General features: G+C 41.2%; 1 protein-coding gene across 5 annotated transcripts in view; it reads left to right on the forward strand.

The window, feature by feature from the left end:
- Positions 1-12,105, forward strand: part of LOC149263633 (uncharacterized) — a 313,839-nt gene extending 301,734 nt beyond the window's left edge. For 3 of the 5 annotated variants that reach the window (XM_089426542.1, XM_089426543.1, XM_089426548.1), the window contains 2 exons: positions 10,737-10,931; positions 11,401-12,105. In XM_089426542.1, the coding sequence (XP_089282668.1) occupies positions 10,737-10,922 (186 nt within the window). In that variant the 3' untranslated portion in view covers positions 10,923-10,931; positions 11,401-12,105. Of the gene's footprint in view, positions 1-10,736; positions 11,051-11,400 lie in introns of all 5 variants that reach the window. The other 2 variants (XR_016259290.1, XM_089426545.1) reach the window with 2 other exon arrangements.
- Positions 12,106-22,270: the final 10,165 nt, after the last annotated feature.

Here is a 22,270-nt window from a genome sequence, read left to right on the forward strand (position 1 = left end):
TTTGAGGGCTTCTCAATCCTCGTACGAGGTGACCGTACCATACAGTGCACTAGATATGTGCCTTCCTTGACAGTAGTTATGGGGAACGACTCGATGACAGACTATTTCTTTGTGGTTGATGTGACAGACACCAACATGGTGATGGAGTTCATTGGCTGGATGACACACTGGTAGTCTTGAGAGGCATGCAATCTTATCCACCTCAAACAGTTTCGGCCCACAGGATGGAGGCAGAGTTACGACATGGGGACATTGCATGGGTAGTTGAGCTGAGGATCTCAGAGGCAAGAGGACAGGCTCAGCCACCACCGGCAGACATACATGCCTTGCTGGACAGATACGCCGTAGTGTTTGGGGACATTCCACCAGGGCAACCACCAGACAGAGGATTTGAGCACACTATTGAGTTGGAGCTGGGTGTGCAGGTAGTGATCACCACCCCTTACAGGCATCCCAAAGTCTATAAGGACGAGATAGAGAAGGCCATCCAGGAGTTGCTAGCATTGGGCCATATCAGGCCAAGTTCACGTCCTTTTGCTTCTTTAGTGGTGCTGGTGAAGAAGAAGGATGGAACCCTTCGTATGTGCATCGACTACTGGGCCCTCAACCGAAAGACACTGAAGAACCGACACCCCATTCCCCGCATAGATGAGCTGATGGATGAGCTTAGAGGAGCCAAGTACTTCTCTAAGATTGATATGCATTCAGGGTACCACCAGATCAGGGTGAGGGATCAGGATATCCCTTAGACAACTTTTCGGTGCCACTATGGGCACTTTGAGTTTTTGGTCATGCCATTTGGGCTTACCAACGCTCTAGCCACATTCCAGTCATGCATGAACCATGTCTTGCGGGAACAGTTGCGGAGGTTCGTGCTAGTTTTCTTTGATGACATTCTGATTTACAACCGGACATGGGAGGAGCACCTCCAACACTTGGAGGAGGTATTGCGCATTATGGAGGAGCAACAACTTTATGCCAAGCTCTCCAAGTGTGTCTTTGGGTTGATAGAGATGCTCTACCTAGGGCATATCTTTAGCATTGATGGGGTGAAGGTCCACGAGGAGAAGATTCAAACCATCTGAGATTGGTCGGTACCCCGAGATGTGGCTATGCTGAGGGGCTTCTTGGTCATGTGCACCTACTACAGAAGTTTGTCAAGGGGTTCTCACACCTGGCAACACCCTTGACTGACTTGACCAAGAAGGGGGCCTTCGCATGGACTGATGGAGCACAGGTTGCCTTCGATCGCGTCAAGGAGGTGATGAGCAGTTGCTCTGTTTTGGCATTTCCGGATTTTTCCCAGCCATTCACAGTGGAGTGTGATACATCCGGGGTAGGAGTTGGAGTAGTATTGTCACAGTAGGGGCATCCCATTTCTTTCGAGAGCCGAAAGCTCCTACCACATGAGCTGCGTATTCCATATATGACAAGGATACGTTGGCCATTATGCATGCATTGGCCAAGTTCCACCGGTACTTGGTGGGAAACCGGTTTTGAGTGAAGACTGATCACAACAGTGTTCGACATTTCATGGTTCAGCAGGGCCTCAATGATAGGCAATAGAGGTGGGTTAACAAGGTGCGGGCCTATGACTTCGATATAGAGTATGTGCGGGGAAAGCACAATGTGGTGGCCGATGCTCTATCTCGAAGACCAACTAGGTTATCTCTCATGAGCATTTGCCATGATTGGAAGGCTCAGTTGTTGGTGGAGTACTCCAAAGATAGGAGGGCATGCGAGGTATTGGAGGGTACCCATGCAGATGAGCGTTACCGTGCCATGGATGAGGTCATCTATTACAAGGGGCGTATTTACTTAGTGCCCAACTCGCAATTCAGGGAGAGGGTACTCCAGGAAGCACATGATTCACCATTGTCCGAGCACCAAGGGTTCCAGAAGACTTATATGGTTGTCCGAGAGAGATTCACGTGGAAGGGCCTTAAGGGGGATGTGCTGCAGCACGTACAGGAGTGTGAGGCTTGTCAGAGGAACAAGGGGAAATTGACCCACCTCGTAGAATTGCTACAACCACTTCCCATCCCTGAGCAAAAATGGGAAAGTATTTCTATGGATTTCATCACAGGGCTCCCCACAGTGCAGGGGAAGGATTGTATATATGTAGTGGTCGACAACTTGACCAAATTTGCCCACTTTTTCACCATCCCCACCAGGTACACAGCTGCACAAGTTGCAGAACTGTTCTCCCGAGAGATTTTTAGATTGCATGGGCTCCCCAAGAACATAGTGAGTGAGAGGGACAACAGATTCATGGGATGCTTTTGGCAAGAACTCTTCAGACTGGTCAGGACAGAGCTGACTCCTAGCACTAGCGATCACCTTCAGACAGATGGCCAGACGGAGAGAGTTAATCAGTGGCTAGAGGGGTACCTGAGGACTACGTGACTGGTCAGCAGAGGTCTTGGATTCATTGGTTGCATCTGGGTGAGTACTGCTACAACACCACGCACCACATGTCCATTGGTATGACCACTTTCCGTGCTCTTTATGGATATGATGCATTGTCTTTTGCTGATATTGTTTTTGGAGATCGCCGGGCCCCAAAGGCTAAAGACTGGGTCCAAGAGAGCCAAGATTTCCTCAAGGCTCTCAAGGATAAGCTAGTGACAGACCAAAATCAGCAGAAAGTTTACGCAGATTGGCACAGGATAGAGAGACACTTCGAGGAGGGTGACTTGGTCTACCTTCGGCTGCAGCCTTACAGGCAATCCACGCTGACGCAGAAGGGGGCCGAGAAGCTACAACCACGCTTCTATGGGCCCTACTAAGTGATTAGACGAGTTGGGGAGGTGGCTTATGAGCTAGAGTTGCCTCAGGGGAGTAGGATCCACAACGTTTTTCATGTCTCATGCCTTAAGAGGGTGTTGGGACAACAAGTGACATCAACAACTGATTTACCCCCACTAGATGATGAGGGCCACCTGGTGTTGAAACTGTAGGCCATTTTGGAGAGCAGTGAGAGGAAACTGAGGAGCAAGACCATCAAGGAGTTCTTAGTGCGCTGGAAGAACTTGCCAGATGAGGATGCAACCTTGAAGGGTGAGTACATATTGGAGCACCCAACTTTGAGGTTGCTTGAGGGCAAGCAACATTTTGGAGGGGAGCACTGTCATATCCCTTCTCAAACACATTAGTAACAGGGTGCTGCTACACAATTTTGGACATTTTTGACTAAGGAAGAGGATCCCGCACTTTCAACTTAGGGACTTGGGGGCCAAATCCACTTTATTTAGCTACTAGTGGAATGTGGGGGCCACCCATGTGAGAGTTCGAATTAGCCATTCGATATGCTTGGAGGGAAAATCGAATGGGTGGATGGAGGGGCCCACATTGGGCTAAGGAGGCCCATGGAGATATAAGGAGAGATTAGCTCTCATTTTGGTTTCATCTTTGACATTTGCAAACAACTACTCAATTGTTCACTCTGTTGTTTAGCTGAGTCAACCAACTGCTTATCCACGAGTCTCTCAAGCAGGAGATTCAACCTCTACTTCGGGGGACCATCTGTGCCCATCCTAGGGAGGTTGTTCCACAAGGATTTTCAGGAGTTCAGGGCAGTGGCATAGTACCAGCAACCAGCGCAGAGCAAGGAGTGCGTATCAGGAAACACGCAAGGGGAGATTGAGGCCAGTAGAGATCATATTTCTTGTCAGGGAGTTAGGGAGCTGAGGTAGCAGCACTAGGCCAACATTCTTGCTAGGTTTTATAGCCAACTGAGCCAACATTCTAGCAGTCCGAATTAATGGGCTGAGGGACAGTGCAAGGGCCACTTGCAGATTTTCGTATTGCTTGGATAGCATATGATTTTGGCCAAGAGCTCATCCGAGAAGTCAGGGGTTGGATAGCAAGGGTGAACTCAACACTTTGGAGAAGTTTTCAGGAGTATTTACAGGAAGTTTCCAACAGGTCGAGTTTTGCAGCAATAGCTGATGTGAGGCTCCAAGGGGGTCGAAAATCAGAGGTCCAAACCAACTAAAATCCCTTGTAGGTTTTCTAGGTTTAGGCCAACGAGTCCAGGGTTAAAAACATGCAATTTTCTAGGCAGTAAGTGCACTTTCCAGCCATTCGAACTTCAGTAGAGAAGCAGTTTTTGGGGCAGCACAGTGTAGATTGGTGCAACAGCTGGGCAACCTTCAGCTCAACCATTTTCCCACTTGGGTTTGGTCCTGCTTGTCCATTGAGACAAGCCCAGGTGCACCATTTCATCATCTATTGTATTTGGCCTTCAGAAAGTTAATAAAATGGCTCAACAGTTCCATATTTGCAGCTTTTTGTGAATGCCTAAATGTGAATTTCGTTTTTATAAATTGCTGCACAGTTTATTTGTTTAATATCACTTGTATTCCTATTTAGGATCATTACACATCAGGCATGTTGTGCACATCATCATCTTTAGCCGACTCATGCTCCACCATATGTTGCTCATGCTGAATCATCCTGAATGTTTCCTATAGGGTGCGCTGACTGCTCACCATACACATTTGAATATAAATATGGCCTGTTGTCAACAACTCCACATGACTCATGCTCCTCAGAGGCATCCTCGAATGAACCCATGGACTTGTCCAAGGAAGAATCCTCACCTTGAGAATCAGAAGGAATCTCCTCCTCCTCTACCTCTATCATCTCCTCAATGTCACTCAAGCATGAGTGATTAGGTCCCTTGTAAATGAAGTGAAACATCCCCCCCCGGATCTAATGCCCGAAGTGCGACGGTACGAATGTGTCCAGGAAGAGTTCCCGGAAGCGCGGTTCCAAAATTCTGAAATGCGTTTCGAACTGATATGGATGCTTCCTAGAAATTCTGGAAGCGTCCCTCCAAAACGCGTTTCGGAATCTCTAAAGCGTGTTTCGTACGGCGCTTCGGAGGGCAAATCGTATGGTTCCGTACACGCTTCCGGAAAGTGCGCCACTCTGTTTAGAAAATCGATTTTTTTTTTTACTTTTTATTTTTTTAATTTTAGGTGAGTTTGCATATTGGGGGTGGGTCCATCTTGGGTTAGGGTGAGGAATGAAGGCAAAAAAAATATAAAAAAAAATATAAATATAGCAGATGCTCCCTCATGGTAATGTTAAATTCTTAAAGTAAAAGTGACATTCTCCTTTATTTTTCATTTTCATCCTTTTGCTTAAATTTTTAACATTACCATGAAATGACTCAGGATGTTTGAGAGTGGTTCCAACCTCATTGGACTTCATATGGAGAAAATAGAATTTCATATCCTATTCAAAATTCAGCAGACTTAACAGTTTTCAGGAATTCAGGATCAATGGGATTGTGGCATTTCATTAGATTATATCAAGTATGAAGATATGCGATTAGCATTTAATCAAGAGCACCAAGCCCTATATGTACCCTAGTGTTGGTGGTGTTAATTGTTGAACTCCTTTGTCACGCCCTTAGCAAAAATTTACCTTTCAATCAAGTCAAAATCATCGATCAAGCATGTTAAGCTTTTTCTACTATATTTTAAGTCTTGAATTAGGTAGTTTGACCAAAATTGGGCAGTGTTGACTAATATCCCTAGACAATCGAGGTAGAGGCAAAGGCTAGACAAGAGGAGAAGAATCTAGATTCTAGATGGTTGATGCATCTAAATGGTTGATGCTTGAATAATTAATCATTAATGTACAATGGATGCTATATCTATCTTGATTTATGCAAAAATATGCATGTTTTCATGTCTTCTACAACTAATTTGGTATTTGGGATGTTTGTTTTGAGTATAAATGCAAAAAAATATAAATAAATATATATATATATAGCATATATATATATAGCAGACACTTCGCTTCTAGATTTTTGGAAAATGACGCTTCCGCATCCCCGCTTCCAAAAAACGTCCCCATTTTGTCCCCGCTTCGTGCAACATTGGTAGAGACCCTTCCTCCTCAGCTCATTCTTGCTGCATGATCCACTAAACCTGAGCAACTCCTCCCTAGTCAATTGTCTCCTGAATAGCCCAATGTTTTGATAAACCAACCTTTCGGCTAGTTCATAAGCAACAAGTGAAACCAGTTGTTCTCTCCTCCAAATGGTCAACAATCTAGCCCCCGACTCCTTGCAAATGGCATCACGATCTCCCATAACTGAAGACAAAATGGACAGCATGTTTGCTTTGACTATGCCAGGGTGATGTTTCTTAATGTTAAAGAAACATTGGAACATTTGATGGATCAAGTCATCACACCCCAAATCAAGCATGATGGCATATGATCTAACTAGGGCCATGGCTTTTAGAATCTCAAGTTTCTTCCCAAAAGTAGGACCCGCACTGTTATCCAAATCTTGAAGGGTCTCTACTATCAGTTTGAAGACTCTCCTCATTATGTTATCACTGTAAGGAGGTATAGATGTGGCCAACCTCATAATGTTACTGAGACAGGATGCAACTAGAAGTCGGACTCCTTCACAAGGTTCCTCCAAGAACTTGTGTTGTATGAGAGCAAGCATAGCTAGTTTTAGAGCCCAAATTTGTTTCTTCCCTTCTAATTGGTTCACTTCAGAAAAGGAGTGCATCCAGTTCATCTAGTTTGAAAAGGGCTTTGACTGTAACCTTCATGTATTTCAGATCTGTACCAAGTGCAAAGATTTTGAGTGCTATTTCTTGCCCCTTCTGTACATCTCTTGGTTGTTCTTTTTGAAGAATGGCATAGACCCTTCATGAGAAAGGTTTGTTGTTTTGTTTTGGTCTTTGATCCAGATTGCAGTCCACTGATGTACTGTTGTGTTGTTTTAAGAGGTGCTTCAAATACTCCATTATTTAGTAGCAACAAGACACCTATAACAATAATGCTCTCAAGACACAACACTAAATACAAGCCTTCTCAACAACACTCATTGGCAAGAAACATATAAACTCTTCAACAATAAATCTCTGATCACTACAACCTCAAAAATATGCAACCCTCTAATAACATTCAGTTTGACAATAGTAAGCAACAACCATTTTGCCTCAAAATGCTTCCAGACTCATGGCAGGGGTCTAACAACAAGACTTACAATGGTAATAAGCATACATGGGAAACTCAACAAGCTCACAACCATATCTAAGAGCAGCATACACCTCTCACATCACCGTACCTAGAAACATAATTAGAGCTGCTACAAATTAGTGAACAACAGTGAGAAAGTAGAGGAACCTAGTGTACAAGTGCGGACATAAACTTCTTATTTGAAGACTGTTCCCATAATGCAAGCAATTACTACTTGGCCCATTGAAAATCAAGCTTGGAAATTTTGAGAATCTGTCATCCACTGTAAGATCTAATATGATGGTTTGCTCTGGTTAAGCTGCTAGAGGTGAACACCAACTCAGTCTCTTTATTTTTTGTTGAAGCAAACAATTGGGCCAATAACACAGTCTCCTGAGAATCAAAGTGCTGAGACAGATATACCAGTGATTCTATCCTCCTCTTGCTTTAACGACAAAACTCCCGCTTTCGCCAACAACCACAATTTTCTGAGTTCTTTCAATAACTTGTTCGATTAGACACTTTGACAAACACATCATAGGCTCATTGTTGTAAGTGTGTTCTAAATATTTCCAGTTCTCCAATAGTGGTTAACCAAAGTATAGACTAGACTCCTCTTAAATACAAGTCTATTAATATTCAACGTTATGCTCAGAAATTAAATACAAGGTAGAACCTGGAATGGATTGACAGTTGGATAGTCAACTAGTTAGCGGCCTACTTCTTGTGTTAGTCTTCAAGTCAGCATCTTGGACCCGTGTAGCTCAAGAAAAATTCCCCAACAAACAAATTGCACGTACAACAAGATTGTGGCAGTAATGCCTTTCCAGGAGATGCTCATGCTCAGGTTATCAGTACAGCACCTATATTTCTTTGATTACTACTCAATGGAATCCTGCGTACACCATGATGAAGGTATATTGACTACGTCCAACAAAATCGAGCGCAATGGCATTCATTTGCCCTTCATGGTGACACCTTATTCCTGCAAGTCATTTGTTCACGGATTCAGAAGAAGTCAACGATCTGACGTTTGGCCTTCTTTCCACGTTCCTTGACGCGTGCATGCAACCACAAACTTCTCTAGCAGCTGGTTTCAGCTGATCGATATGACCAACTGATAAGTATTTCCAACGTGATCTGCGTCTTTATTATTTGATCATGGCCTCTTCAACAAAGAAAAAAAACCCGACCATGTCAATTTCAAAGTGTACAGCTATCGAAGGATAGAGCGTAGCTGCCACTTATAACTGAAAATCAGTCCCTACAATTTCACAACTCACCTTCACCACCTCTGAATCACGTGAATGACTTGTGTTAATTTTCAATTGAGCTTGATTTGGTGAACCACCATGATCTATCAATGCACTAGATTTAACAAGAGTGAATCGTCCGCTACACGTGCTCATTAGTAATACGTGCCGTTCACCAATTGCTCCAAGCTTTACAACAACACTGACAGCCGCATAGGCATTGAGAGAGATTTTTGCAACATTCCTTGCCTTTTCTGATACTGCCCACGAACTTTACCTTCGAACCCTGATCTGAGCAGCTACGTTTGACCAGAAAAATGGCCCTTCTGGGAGAAACAAATTTGGCTTGCGACCAAGATCAATTCAGTGCTGTTAGAGAGAACTCAACCTCCTGAGCTTCAAATTTCGGCTTCAGTTGTGGGATAATTCAATCTTGGACAATTGAACAATCTTAGGTTCTGGTGGAACACTACAACACTTGAAAGAAAAAAACATTTTCCCTGTAATAGTGTTGACCCCTCTGCAAAAAAAATTGTCTCGATAGGAATTGTAATGCCCGAAGCAATCTGACCTCTTAATATAATCTGAGTGGCAATCTGGCCCTTAGCGAATCTGCGAACAAAATGAGCATAGTAGAAAGGATTCCTCTGAATACTAGCTTCTCCTAATATCCTCGATCTTCTTACAAATTAATCTGCAATAAACCCTCAGGCTGGCAGGATGCACAACTCTAATACCACTGTAATGACCCAAATGGGAAATTTTGCTAATTTTGCAGAAATCTAACTAAACCAAAATTACTCCATAAAAATTTCGAACATTGCCATGTAAAAATGTAACCAATAGCATACAAAAAAATAACAACAAAATGAGCAAGAACAATCTCAACTTTTATTATGATAGAAACTAGGGTTTACATGCTCATACAATAAAATAGCTAAGATGGAAAATTGGCCTCAAGAATCTACCCCAATGCTGTGCTAGCCTTATGTGAATTTTGGATGAATTCACCAAGGGGAGATGGGTGCTCTCCCAAACTCACTGAATCCCCTGAGGGTTTCCATCCTGGGGCTACTGCTGAAGTAGAGAACCGGGTTCTCAACCTCTCATACATGAAGAAATATCAAATCCAAGATGTCCCCTAATGGCCGCCTCCTCCTCTTTTATAAATTTGATGGACCCCTCTAGAACCTTCAATATTATTATTATTTTAATCATGGAGCACTTTTCCCTCTTTTATTTCAATTAAAATATTCGTTTTAATGTGGGAAAATGGTAAATCGGCCACCATACCCCCTTAGGTCACTGAAAATCTCTTCTAACCATCCCGTCCTGTAGATCTTTTCGTTCCGGTTCCAACGAGCTATTACAGTAAGGTGTTTTGCCAAGTTTTCCTCCCAAAATGCCACCTTAAGTGTAATTAATTGAGTCAAGTCCATTAATAATTTTGTGTTTTGAAAGTTGTTGGAATGCCATGGAACGAAAGGAAAAATGTGCGGATGATGGAATATACCAAGCAAATGCCATCAGACCTCATAAAAACACCTCAAAACCCCTTGAAACACCTCCAAAAGCCCCTGGGCCCACTGATGAAGTAAACTTGCCCCTGTGACCTGTCTGCCCCAGCCACGAAAGTCCATGCTTACCATGCCATGAGGAACACTAGATAAAAGAACATTACACCCAGCCTAGGGACTTGACTCCTATGACCTCCTGTTTATACTTCTCAAAACACACACACACTCTCTCTCTATATATATACCATTCATGAATTTCAAATTTGAAAATAAAACTAATGTTGATAACATCAGTGAGGGTCTGGAAAACATCTTCTCAGAAACATGGTGAAAAAATCAGCAAACTGTGACAAACATTGAAAAATACAAATTATATTCATTTTTTTCAAAATCAGAAAAGAGTCACTTCAGGAAAAAGTCCCGATTTTTTCAGGCCGAAAAAAATCAAAATTTTTCGGTACATCGCTGAAAAATCAATGATGTTCTCAATGCTGAATGAAACAAAAAAAAGGATTTATCATTAATGGAGGCCCAAGTCATCTATATATAACTTGATTTGTAAGAAATTAGAGTTATCATTTTTTATTTTTAAATTTAAACTTTTAATGATCTTTTTAGATTTATTTTAGTAGCCTATAGTGAAACTAGTCTCTTTATCTCTCAAATCTGGTGAAACATAGGAAAAAACTAGTAAAAACTAATTAAATATGAGATGGATATTTTTTTTGAAAAATGAAAATCTTGCCTTAAGTTTAATGCCTTGGTTCTTACTTATATCCAGGAAAAGTAAAGGATAGCTTTCTTGAAAGTTATTAAAATTATTAGTCCAGATACTGAGATTAATATTCAAAGCATTTCCTGTCTTTTTCTTATCTAATTTATCTTATACTTTTTGACATTGGTTTGTACTAAACAAACCTACACTACGTCTCCAGTTAACTGACGCCTCTCTGTATTTCTGTGTTTGAAGCTTTTTAATGATCTTGAAATGCAAAATTGGAAACCACCAGACAAGGCTGTGATCAAGAAAGTGGCAGACACATATGAAATATTAGGTTTACATGATGAACAAGAAAGGGTTTTAAAAAAGTATGAAAGCCTGTTTACAGCTTCATCTAAAACTGGGTCCAAGAAAAAGAAGGGAAAAAGAAGTTAAATGATGGTGGTGAGAATGCTGTTACTATTTCATTCTCTTGAAATATCTGCAAGTATTTGGAAAATGCATCTAGTCTAAACATATTAATGTATAAACTTGTGACTGCACGTTGATGTTCGAACTTCAAGGTAAGCATATAAAAGATGTCCATAAATGCATATCAATATATGTAGTTTAGAATACAACACATGCTAGGACTTCTATTCTGGTAGCTTGAAAACCAGCACTTAATATTGTAAAAAATACACTGTAAATTTCATAATATCATCACATGTAGAATATTGGCAATCACTGCTTGTGTATTATTGATGCTTGCTGGCATATGATGCCATTATATTTGATTACAAAAACAGTCAGTGGCATGCTTTTTGGATTTTTTTTTCTCTTATTTCACAACACATTTTCTCCATTACCTTGTCTGTTTTGCACATTATGATTTGAAAAGCTGTTGTTTATGATCATTTCCTTGGCATGTCAGGAGAAGACAAGCTAAACAGAGGATGTGATTCACCTAGAGACTGAGTCTGTTAGAAATCACTCCATCGAATTCTTTATGCTGATAGTGATTTCAATGAGGCTGCTACCACTAAGATTGATAGCTAACTTGACTGGTACCGAAGTCCTTGTATTTGTCAGCGGTTTTGAGCTTTTTAAGAGGCTTCGTTCCTGGCATATAGGTGACCTAAGAGATCAGGCCAGGTAATTTCCAACTATTCTAGATGAATATTCCGGACTGCTAGTAGATGGGCCCTCAATTTGCTTGATGTATCTCATTTGCATACAGCATATTTTTATTTTTAAAGTCAAGGTAAAGTCGACTGTAATGTTTTGTGGTAACAAGCTTCTAGGACAATACATCAGGGTGTTGGCATATATTCTCCCATGTCTTAATATAACAGTCATCAGAGATTAGTTGAAAGCTTGTAAGCAGAATTTAAATCCATAGGTATTGGCACTTAATAAGATCTTTGGACTATAAGCCAAGGAACTGTCAAGAGAGACAAAAGGGTAAAATTTGGCTAGCTAGATCACCAAAGTAGCCTTTATTAAATGTTGAAGTTTACAGTGGTTATTAGCTATATTTAGCTACTAAGGTGTTGAAGGCATGCTGATGGACATTTAATCATTATGTTTGGGATTTTCAATCATAAATTGATAGGAAACTTTTGCTTTGTTGACACTATGATTGCTATGTTTGATATATTGTTGCCCATGAGCTATTTTGAGCTTGGCCCTGTCAAAAGAATAAACCAGTTGGGCTTTTGACACTATCTTCATAATCTCGATCTTTAACCAACATTTCTTTATCAATTTTATGTTTTCTCCGGTTTTCCATTATTACCGCTTGAAAATGCATCATTCATTTTGCATTTTCAGAGGTCTCTTTTCTCAGTATTGTAGCACCAGGAGATGTGTGTCTTGGAGGTTTAGTGGTGGATACATGTCATGAGCCTTGATTTGGAGATCTCATTTGAGCATCACATGTTTAGCATGCATAGAAAAATAGTGATGGAGATCCATGTGGTACTCTCCTTTCACATTTTGAAGGTGTGTTTTGTTGTTGAGTTTACATAGTTGGAAGGACTGTTCCAATCAAGGATGGACTCTTCATCAAATGGATGTGAACACTGCGTTCTTACATGGTTTGCTTCAAGAAGAAGTGTATGTTGCACAACCTCCAAGATTTGAAGTCCATGATAGGAAGACCCATGTATACTGATTGAAGAAAGCTCTCTATGGATTGAAGTAAACCCTTCGTGCTTGGTATGCTCGTATCGACAATTACTTGATGAAGTTGGGATTTACAAGGAGCAGTGTTGATCCAAACTTGTACTTCAAATCGATCCAAGGTATGCCGCTTATTTTGGTATTATATGTTGATGACTTATTCTTGACAGGTGCAGACCCTCTCATTCTAAAATGTAAGAGGGAGTTGGCTTCTGAATTCGAGATGAAAGATTTTGTTTTGATGCACTATTTCATGGGTCTAGAAGTATGGCAAAAGTTGGGTGAGATTTTCCTCTCACAAGGAAAATATGTTGTAAAATTGTTGGAAAGCTTTGGCATGGTTGAGTGCAAATCCTTGCCTAAACTTATGGAGATGAATTTCAAGAAGTTATGTGGAAAGGTTGTCGGACTAGACCTAGCAAACCCCACAGAGTATAAACAACTCGTTGGTGCTCTGGTGTTCCTCGTGAACACTCGCCCCGACATATGCTTTACAGTTTTGATTGGAAGGTGTAAGAATGATCCCAAATGAGAGCTCTCTCCTCCTTTTATCTTTGTGGGCCTTCCTTGCCTCATGTGGGCCCCTCCATCCAACACTTTGAATTCCCTCCAAGCCATTCGAATGGCCTAGTTCGAATTCCCACGTGGGTGGCCCCCACCTTCCACTAGCAATCAAATTAAGTCGAATTTCCTCCTAAGTCCCAAAGTCGAAAATGTTGGGTTCTTGCCCTTAGCCAAAATTGTGCAAAAATGTGTGGAAACACCCTATTAAAAATGTGTTTGAGAAGGGACATGGCAGTCCTCCCCTCCCAAATGTTGTTTTCCCTCAAGCAACCTCAAAGCCAGGTGCTCCAAAATATGCTCACCCTCCCAGGTGGCACCCTCATCCGGTAAGCTCCTCCAATGCACCAAAAATCGCTTGTCCTCAAGCAATGCCTAAGAAAGCATCCTCTCTAACTGCTACTCCCAACTGCCACTGCAAAATGTGTCAAGGTCCCAAATGTGCCACTAGATCGTGCCTAACCTCAGCACTGTCTTGATATGAAAGAATCCTTCAATACCAAGATCCCAGGGAATCTTGTCCAACATGAAGCTCCCCTCCCTCCACTCACTATCCTGCCTGGTGAAAGTACCAGAAGTCCCCTGCTCCATCAGTGACTCGCTAAAACCCAATGGAAGATCTGTATGATCTCCCCCTGTAGTAGTCGACGCATCCCTAAAGGTTATTGAGATATGGAGAGCAGTGATGCACTAGTTCCCTGCTAGTCCCAGAGTGTTGCCACCATGCTGACACTGCACTACTCTGACTATGTCATACTCCCATCATGCACAATCAGTATCCTCCTCTCCAGGAACTCGATGGTGGAATAGTAAAAGAGGCGAGACACTTCCTGCCTGGGCATCTCCATGGCACCAAGGCCTACCCATCCAAATCTAACTCCGAACTTGTGTAGCAAAAAAGAATGTTTGCCTCCCCATATGATGAAACCCTCTGTGAACCCCCATGTGTCATCCCAAGAGCGAACTATATCACTCTCTGCCGCGACTCCGCTCATCATGAGTGATCTATCGATCAACTGAATCTTGTATCCCATAGCCATACCTACTATAGCATAGCCCTGTAAACCGATGGAATCCCTCTGGGCCTCGTCTCTAGTCCCTGCATGTGATCACTATGTAGGCTCCATATATCGTGGGCTAATCTGATGCATGCTAATCTACCCTGTTCTTGCCATTGTGTAGTACCGATGATCGCTCGAAGCCACGTGTGCCAAGGAGCCACCCCCTGAATGCAACCAAAAGATGGGTATCTGATACTCGTAATCGACTCAAGGTATGTAGATCCCTCTTGTCCCTGCCAACCATTCCCCCCAGGTCTGCCATCTATCCTCTCGATAACGTGCCAATATAAGGTCTAGAGCCCGAACACATACTGGGAAACTACCTCAGTTGTACCTAGTATCCTCTGCTCATGCATGGTTTTGACATGCCTTGACAAAAGAGTGACACGTCTCCCTTGTGACTAGATCCCTAGACGTAGGCTCAATGACAAACGATATGCCACCCCTGCAAATGATCATCTCATTCCCCAACCTGTGGCTGTCAACTAAAGCACCAACCTAATGCCACTGCTGGAAAGTCTCCCCCCTAGTGCATTGAGTGTCACCCAAATATCTTGGGTGAGCTCCTCGTCCTCCATTGCTCATGCCCAGAGTGCAGAAAGTCGACAACAAAATCGACTGCGCTCGTGAGGGATGTAGAAGAGGGTCAGGCGTGTGAGTCCCCACGGATACCATCAAGTGTCACTCATCTATGTCCCCGTCGATCTTATGTGAACTACGCCCAAAGGTATGCCCGATGTTTCTGTCTAAGGATCTCCCTAGAGGCAACATTCCAAGACCTCGTTGTGCGGCACTACATACCCCTGCATACCACCGATCATCCCAATACACTCCTGGACATGCCATTGTACACAACAGCCTACCCTTGTACCCCACTGGATACCCTCGACTATGGCTATGTCATCCTGTGTTGGCCTGTTTCCTGCCTGTGTCATTGTACATGTCACTCCCCACATGTACTCAATGCGATGTGAGGTACTCCCACTCCATAGCGCAGTCCAACATACTACGACACACCACCCTGCATCTCCATGCTCCTTTGTCAACCCCTGCTCCTCGCTCCATAGCCCCGCACACCACTGGATGCTATGGCCTAACATTGGGTCTATATGAATCAAACTGCATCCCTTTACATAACACTAGACCCTATGACATAACTCTGTGTGGTCCTGTGTACCATTGCCCACTGTCGTGCCACCCTAAACATACAATATCCTGCATGGGCCAAAATATCCACCTCTCTGCTAGTACACCCTCCATGATGTGGGCTACATCCCCCCATCTGCTTTGAAAGACCTGAGTGGCCCGACTCCCCACATGCTAATGGAAATGACACTACTGCGCTTATCCTTAATAGTCCCTGCATCCCATATGCTAGTAAGAGAGCACTCTCTCCATACCATGCCCTGTCTGATAGCCTGTCGGTGCCACCTCCTCCTACCAACTCCTGCCAAATTAAGCTAGTCACCCTGTGACTCCACGCACCGTTAATATGCCAAGACAACTCATGGAATCTCTCTGCTCGCCTATCAAACCATCATATCACTAGCACTGATTCGGGCTCTGATGGAGATCTGAAAATGTGGCTGCGCTCAAGCATCAAGTCCATCACGTAGCTACTACCATCACCTACCAGCTCTATGATGTGATGGAAAATCCCACCTGGATCCCAAAAATAGTTCGGCCCTTGAGTCCCTCTGGTAATCCATGGCCTCTGTTGACATGTGGCCATGGATGTATCCAACCGCCTAACCTGCTCCATCGAGTACCAACTCAGTACCTCTCGCCATCTAATCCCAAGGGAGAGATCGAATGTGTAATCCTCTGTGGAAGGAACAAGCCCTCCAAGCTGATGTGGTATCATGCTCAGCTCAATCCTACTAACCTGTCCACCCCCTCGGGTACGTCTAGACAACTCAGTCTTCCTCAATCCAACGCATAAGGGTGGGTTGATAACGCTATAGACCCCACCAATGGGCCTCTGAAGTGAACTGTGCTGAAAACCCAACGCGTTGCCTCTATGCTGCCCCTCATCAATGGCTAGCCCAAGGGATGGCTGCACATCCTCCTCCATCACGGGCTCGACATGAGCCTTCGACTACTCCTCCATAGACAACCCAATATGCACGATAAGCTCACCAGTCAGTTGTAGGCGACTGTCGTTTGGAAACATTGTCATAGAGCTAGAGGCCTCTGTACTTATCAACTCCTCAACAATGGTGGCGCTATCTTCTGGCACCTCATCAACCTGTGGTGCATTGTTATCACCTGAGAACTCGGTCACAACCCCGAATACCTCATCAATGGATGACACTTCATCAATGGGTGTATGTTCAACTATCTCCTTGCCAGCCATGGCCCCTTCAACTACTCTTTCATCTGTTTCCTTAATACTTCTCATCATCCCTGCAAAATCCCATTGAATCTCCATTGGTTTGTGCATACCCCTTAGTTCATAGAATTCCCAAAAAGAGAGGGACGCCTGAATGCCATAATCAATGATTGGTATGACCTCCAGTTCTTCCCCAATAACTCCATATCAGTTGCAATCATGTCAAGATTCCCAACTGAGGAATGAATCAACTTCTTCCCCACATCAATCATCATTTGTTGTATCCTCACCACCTCATTCCAAGTGACTGCATGTTGTTTGATTCTAATCTTTCCCAGAGGTTGAGCCAAGATTATGGCTCTGATACCACTGTAATGTTCCAAACTTAAATAAACAGTGATATGCAAAGCAAAAATGATTTACAACACATAAATTTTAAACAATCAACAAATGCTCATAAAACTCCAGAAGTAAGAACCAACTGAGCCATTTTATTACTCAATGGAGCAAGTACAATAGTATGGAGGAATGAACTTGGGCTTTCCTCAATGGCAAGCGTGACAGAACCTAGGTGATAATACAATGACCTTAAATGTTGGAAATGACTACTCCTCTAATGCTCTGCGCTGCCAAGAAAACTACAACGTTGGCTGGAAAGGGATTGCAAGAAACTCCACCTCCGATGCTCAAAAAATGCTGCAAATTTAACCTCAACCTCCTTGACCAAAACCCAGAAAGGGTTTTGCCTATCTCCGAGCCAAAGTTGAACCCACACAATGGTGCGAATTCCCCAGCGAACTAACAATTCGCCCTATTATAAGAATTGGGATTTCAGGCCCGAATAACATCTAGAAAATTCTGAAATTTTAACCACAAACTCCTCTCAGAAAACCCCAAAAAACCCACGAAGGAATTTGGCTAGTTTAGACTTCTAAAATTCAACCCCCTTGGAGCCCAGCTTCAACTGCAACTGCAAAACTTGGCTTGCTGGAATCTGCCTGTAAATCCTCTCGGAAATGGACCCAAAGTGTTGGGCTGACCTCTACTATCAATCCCTTGACTTCCCAAATGGGCTTTCGGCCTATGGCACCTGCTCCTTAGCTCCGCGAAATTGTTGGACTGGCCCTTTACGCTGTCCCCAAGCCCAGTAATTTGAACTACTAGGATGCTAGCTCTGTTGGCTCCAAAAATTCACAAGAAAGGTTGGACCTTTGCTGCTCTCCCAATCCTCTAACACTCTCGGCAAATGCTTGATCACTGATAACTCCAAACTCCCAATACACACTCCCTATTGTGGTTGAATGGTAGTGTTGTAACACACTCCTAAAACTCCTAAAATACTTATGGAATTTCCTCTCTAGGGCGGGCACGGATGGTCTCGCGAAGTAGAGGTTGAATCACTTGCTTGAGAGATTCGTGGCTAAACAACCGGTTGACTCAGCTAAACAGTAGAGCGAACAGTCAAGTAATTTTGATTGCAAGGTGTAAGAATGATCTCAAATGAGAGCTCTCTCCTCTTATCTTTGTGGGCCTTCCTTACCTCATGTGGGCCCCTCCATCCAACACTTTGAATTCCCTCCAAGCCATTCAAATGGCCTAGTTCAAATTCCCACGTGGGTGGCCACCACCTTCCACTAGCAATCAAATTAAGTCGAATTTCCTCCTAAGTCCCTAAGTCGAAAATGTTGGGTTCTTTCCCTTAGCCAAAATTGTGCAAAAATGTGTGGAAACACCTTGTTACAAATGTGTTTGAGAATGGACATGACATTGTGCATGCTTAAAATCAACACATTTCACTCCACATGCAAATTTTTACTAATATTGTATTTAAAATCCCACATGCATATGCTTCCAAATTGTAAACTTAAGAAAATCTCATGTGTAAATTCTTCATAATTTGGTAAGTTTTAATTGTTTCATAATTTCTTCAAGTATATGCTTCACTACTTGGTCAATTTATGCTATATGTCATGAAAACTATTAGAGCACTATCATTTATTTGAAACAATTGTAGTTTAAAGAAATCTATTCTATTTTACTTGCTTATTTTCTATTCAATGGCGCAAACACATATGAGCTTATTTACATTCTAACCTCTCAAGTTTTTCAAACTATTTCTCTTTAAAGCATTAGTTTAATTTGAGGAATTAACAGAATTTGCACTTCATCTAGACATTTTAGTATAGGAAGGTCCCAAGCCTCGCTAAAACTTACCTCCAACTTAAATTGGTTGAATAGACATTTAGGGACCATCTATCTCTATTGACTCCTCATTGTGAGATTCAAATATTTGAGTGAGGATGAGGTTTGAGGACGAGAGTTCAATTGTAACTTTGCTTTAGCACTAATTAATAAAATAAACCAAGAACAACATTTTATCACATTTGCTTTGTTTGCAAAGTTCTTAAATTTCTTCCTATCTTGATGGTTTAAAGTCTCAAATTCAAATCTTATTTTAAGAGGCACTTTGGATGCAAGCATTGTAATACTTTTTAAATTTCGCAATAAGTTTTAATTTTCTTGTACTTGGAAATTGTTTCATCTTTTGTTTTAATTACATATTGTCACGAATGGTTGATTTCACTTTCAAGTACTATTATTTTGGGGTTGTAAACTTAATTGCATGTTGTCAACTTGGTCTAACATTTGAGTTCTTTTTATCATCTCATTCTCACAAGTAGATTTCTAATGGTATCTTTTTGAGCAAGATAGTTTACATGCTTTGATTTGTAGACTTATTCATCTTAATAAAAGTATTTATAATATCTTGTGCTAACAATTTATTGTTTCATTTTCAGGATTATTTTGGCTTTCCATTTAAAAGCATTTCACTTCATTTTAAGCAAATACAGTTTCATTTCTTAAAGAGCAATACTTTGAAGGCACTGGTTGTTTATGTATTTCATGTTTATCTTATGTATTGATGGTTATTGCTCATATTAGTTTTGCTTATAAATATTAAAGAAATAATCTATTTAACTCTAGCAATTCTCCTAGAAACTCACATCTTTTTAACTTAACTTTTCATTAAACTTGGCTAATCTATCGTGGCTGCTACGCTATTCGAATGGACTATCAGCGCTCCCGGGCTGGATACGGTTAGTGCCTAGAAGCTCTTTTGAGTCAGTGCTTGAAAGAAGTTCTACTCTTGGGAAGGTCTATTCGTGAAGGCTCTACTCTCAGGAAGGTCTACCCAGTGCATGAATGAAGCTCTAGTCACAGTGCGGCTAGAACTCTTGTATGTCAGTGCAGACCACCCCCCTTAGCTAATCTAGGAGATAGCTCAACCGGAGAGTTAGGATTAGTTTGTTAGCCCCTTCTCTGCATTCCCTACCACCAACCAAACCTTGTGGGCTTGAAGGCTTTTCTCATTGACTTGTAGGTAGGTGTAGGTGGTAGGGTCAATGGGTCCTTACATTATCATCGGCATTGCCGGACCAAATTCATTTCCCTTGAGTACATTGGAGGGTGAACCACTTGACTTACCTGCGAATGACCAAATGCTCAAGCTATTCTTCAAAGATGACATCTAATGTCGTAGGGCATCCTCTATATTGTATTTCTAACCCTACTCCTTGTTATTTTTTATTGTTAGAGCAATTTTCATTTCAACATTTTGTTTCATAGATTAAATTTACTTTCTATATTTAGATTAGATTTACATTTCATGTGAGTAGAATTGTTGCTGGTTACAGAGCTTCTACTTCATGTACTTAATGTTATATGATGATTTTTTGGATTATATTTGGATGGTCGCTATTAATAGAGGCTTGTGTGTTGCTTCGGTGCATATTCTGGATTCTCACATTCCTTCAATGAAGCAACATGTCCCCAAGTAGAGTCGGATGTCGGATGTTGACCACTCCATATCAACTACCCTATAAAAGTACAGATTTTGCAAAGGAATTCCATCATGTTCAAGCAATGAGATATACAGAATTCATCATCATCATTCATTAGTGTAACAAGCAAAAGTTGTATATGCAACGTAAATATTTAAAATACTTCAAAGAAGTAAATGTCCATTGTAAGACATGTAACTGTATATTGAATATTGTATACAAAATTCATCATCATCATTCATTAGTGTAACGACCAAAAGTCGTATATGCAACGTAAATCTTTAAAATACTTCAAAGAAGTAAATGTCCATTGTAAGACATGTAACTGTATATTGAATATTGTATAAGAATTGATATGAGATATGAGATTATTACAATGAGGGTGAGGGCATGCTTATACACCCTAGGAAGGTACCTTTTCACCAATGGTTATGTCCTTAGGGGCATATCTTTTCATTAACTAGTTACTAATTAATCATTATTTATTATTAGTATAGTTTTACATAATTTATATTATTTTATATATATTTTTATTCATAACAATCAACGTATCAAAGTTGTAAATCCAAATTCTACAACCTGGTGGGCCATTGTAAAAATGATTCTAGTATGTCTATAAAACCATGTAAAACACCTAGGTAAGCTTAAGAATTTGTGTTAACGAGTTTCATCCTAAGGAGTTTTTTAACCTCCTCGAATTATGTGTGCTTGTAAACATGGATAATTGACAGAGTTTTTCTCTCACATATACCCCCAAAGTCAGGGTGGGATTCAGTAATGATGTCTTAAGTAATTCCTAGTGTATCAAGTCTATGTATTTCAGTGTACTAGATCATGTCTTGAGTATCGCAAAATTTGGTTGAGTCTAAGTGTCTATATTTAATTATTAAATTTCCATTTGGTTAGGAATTCTAATAATTTGGATGTAAATTGTAAAATCAAATGATTGTAAAAGTTGAAGGAGGTAGAGAACTCATAGTTAGAACCTCTACACCTCCACTCAGTGTCTAGACACTTTTAGAGGGTTGAAATTATGTCTATTCCCTCAAATTATTTTTACTTTTGGTTTTCTGGCAAAAAATGACAAAAAAATAGCTAGAAAATAGGCAAAAATTAAAATTGAGAGAAAATAAAATTCTCTCCAAGTGGAAAAACGAATTTTTGGAGAAGGTGGTCATTCCCAAGGAAGAATTAAATTGACAAACCCAATTCCAAGGTAGAAAAACCATAAGAAATTCTTTGGGGCCAGAAAAGAATTATTGTTTCAAGAAAATTAATTTTTCTAAGTCTAGTTGGTTGTAGAAATTAAGTGGGTCCAAAAGAAGTCAAATTTTCAAGATTCTTTATCAAGGGAAAAAACAAATTTTTAACAAAAAATGAGCTTATGGACCAAGGTGATTAATTAAAAATGATTTTTTGAAGAAAAAAATGAGAAAATAATATTTTTTGGACCAGGAAAAAAGGGAATTATCATGGAATTCGAATTTCTTCATCAAGATCAAGGGAAAGGATTTAATTTTGGTATGGAATTCCAGGGTCAAGTCAAAATTGTGCAACTTCTTGGACCTAGCCGTTTTCACTTGGAGGGGGATCTAGATCTCTATATTTTTCTATAAATTGAGCCCGAGACTCCTCATTGTAACATCTTTGATCTTTGGATCTTTGTGCTTTAACTATCAACTCTTGAAGCTCTCTATTTTCTAATAAAGCAAAAAATTTTGGAGTTACTATTGTGGTGTTTCTTCATGGATATGGTAACATTGTTTCATTGAGCTTTTAATATCTACTTGTGCTTATTTTTGTTACATCCATTTGCTTTTATAG

The sequence above is a fragment of the Pinus tabuliformis genome, chromosome 6 (genome assembly GCF_031772625.1).
Source record: "Pinus tabuliformis cultivar Carrire ecotype Pingquan chromosome 6, CPIR1, whole genome shotgun sequence".
Lineage (NCBI taxonomy): Eukaryota > Viridiplantae > Streptophyta > Pinopsida > Pinales > Pinaceae > Pinus > Pinus tabuliformis.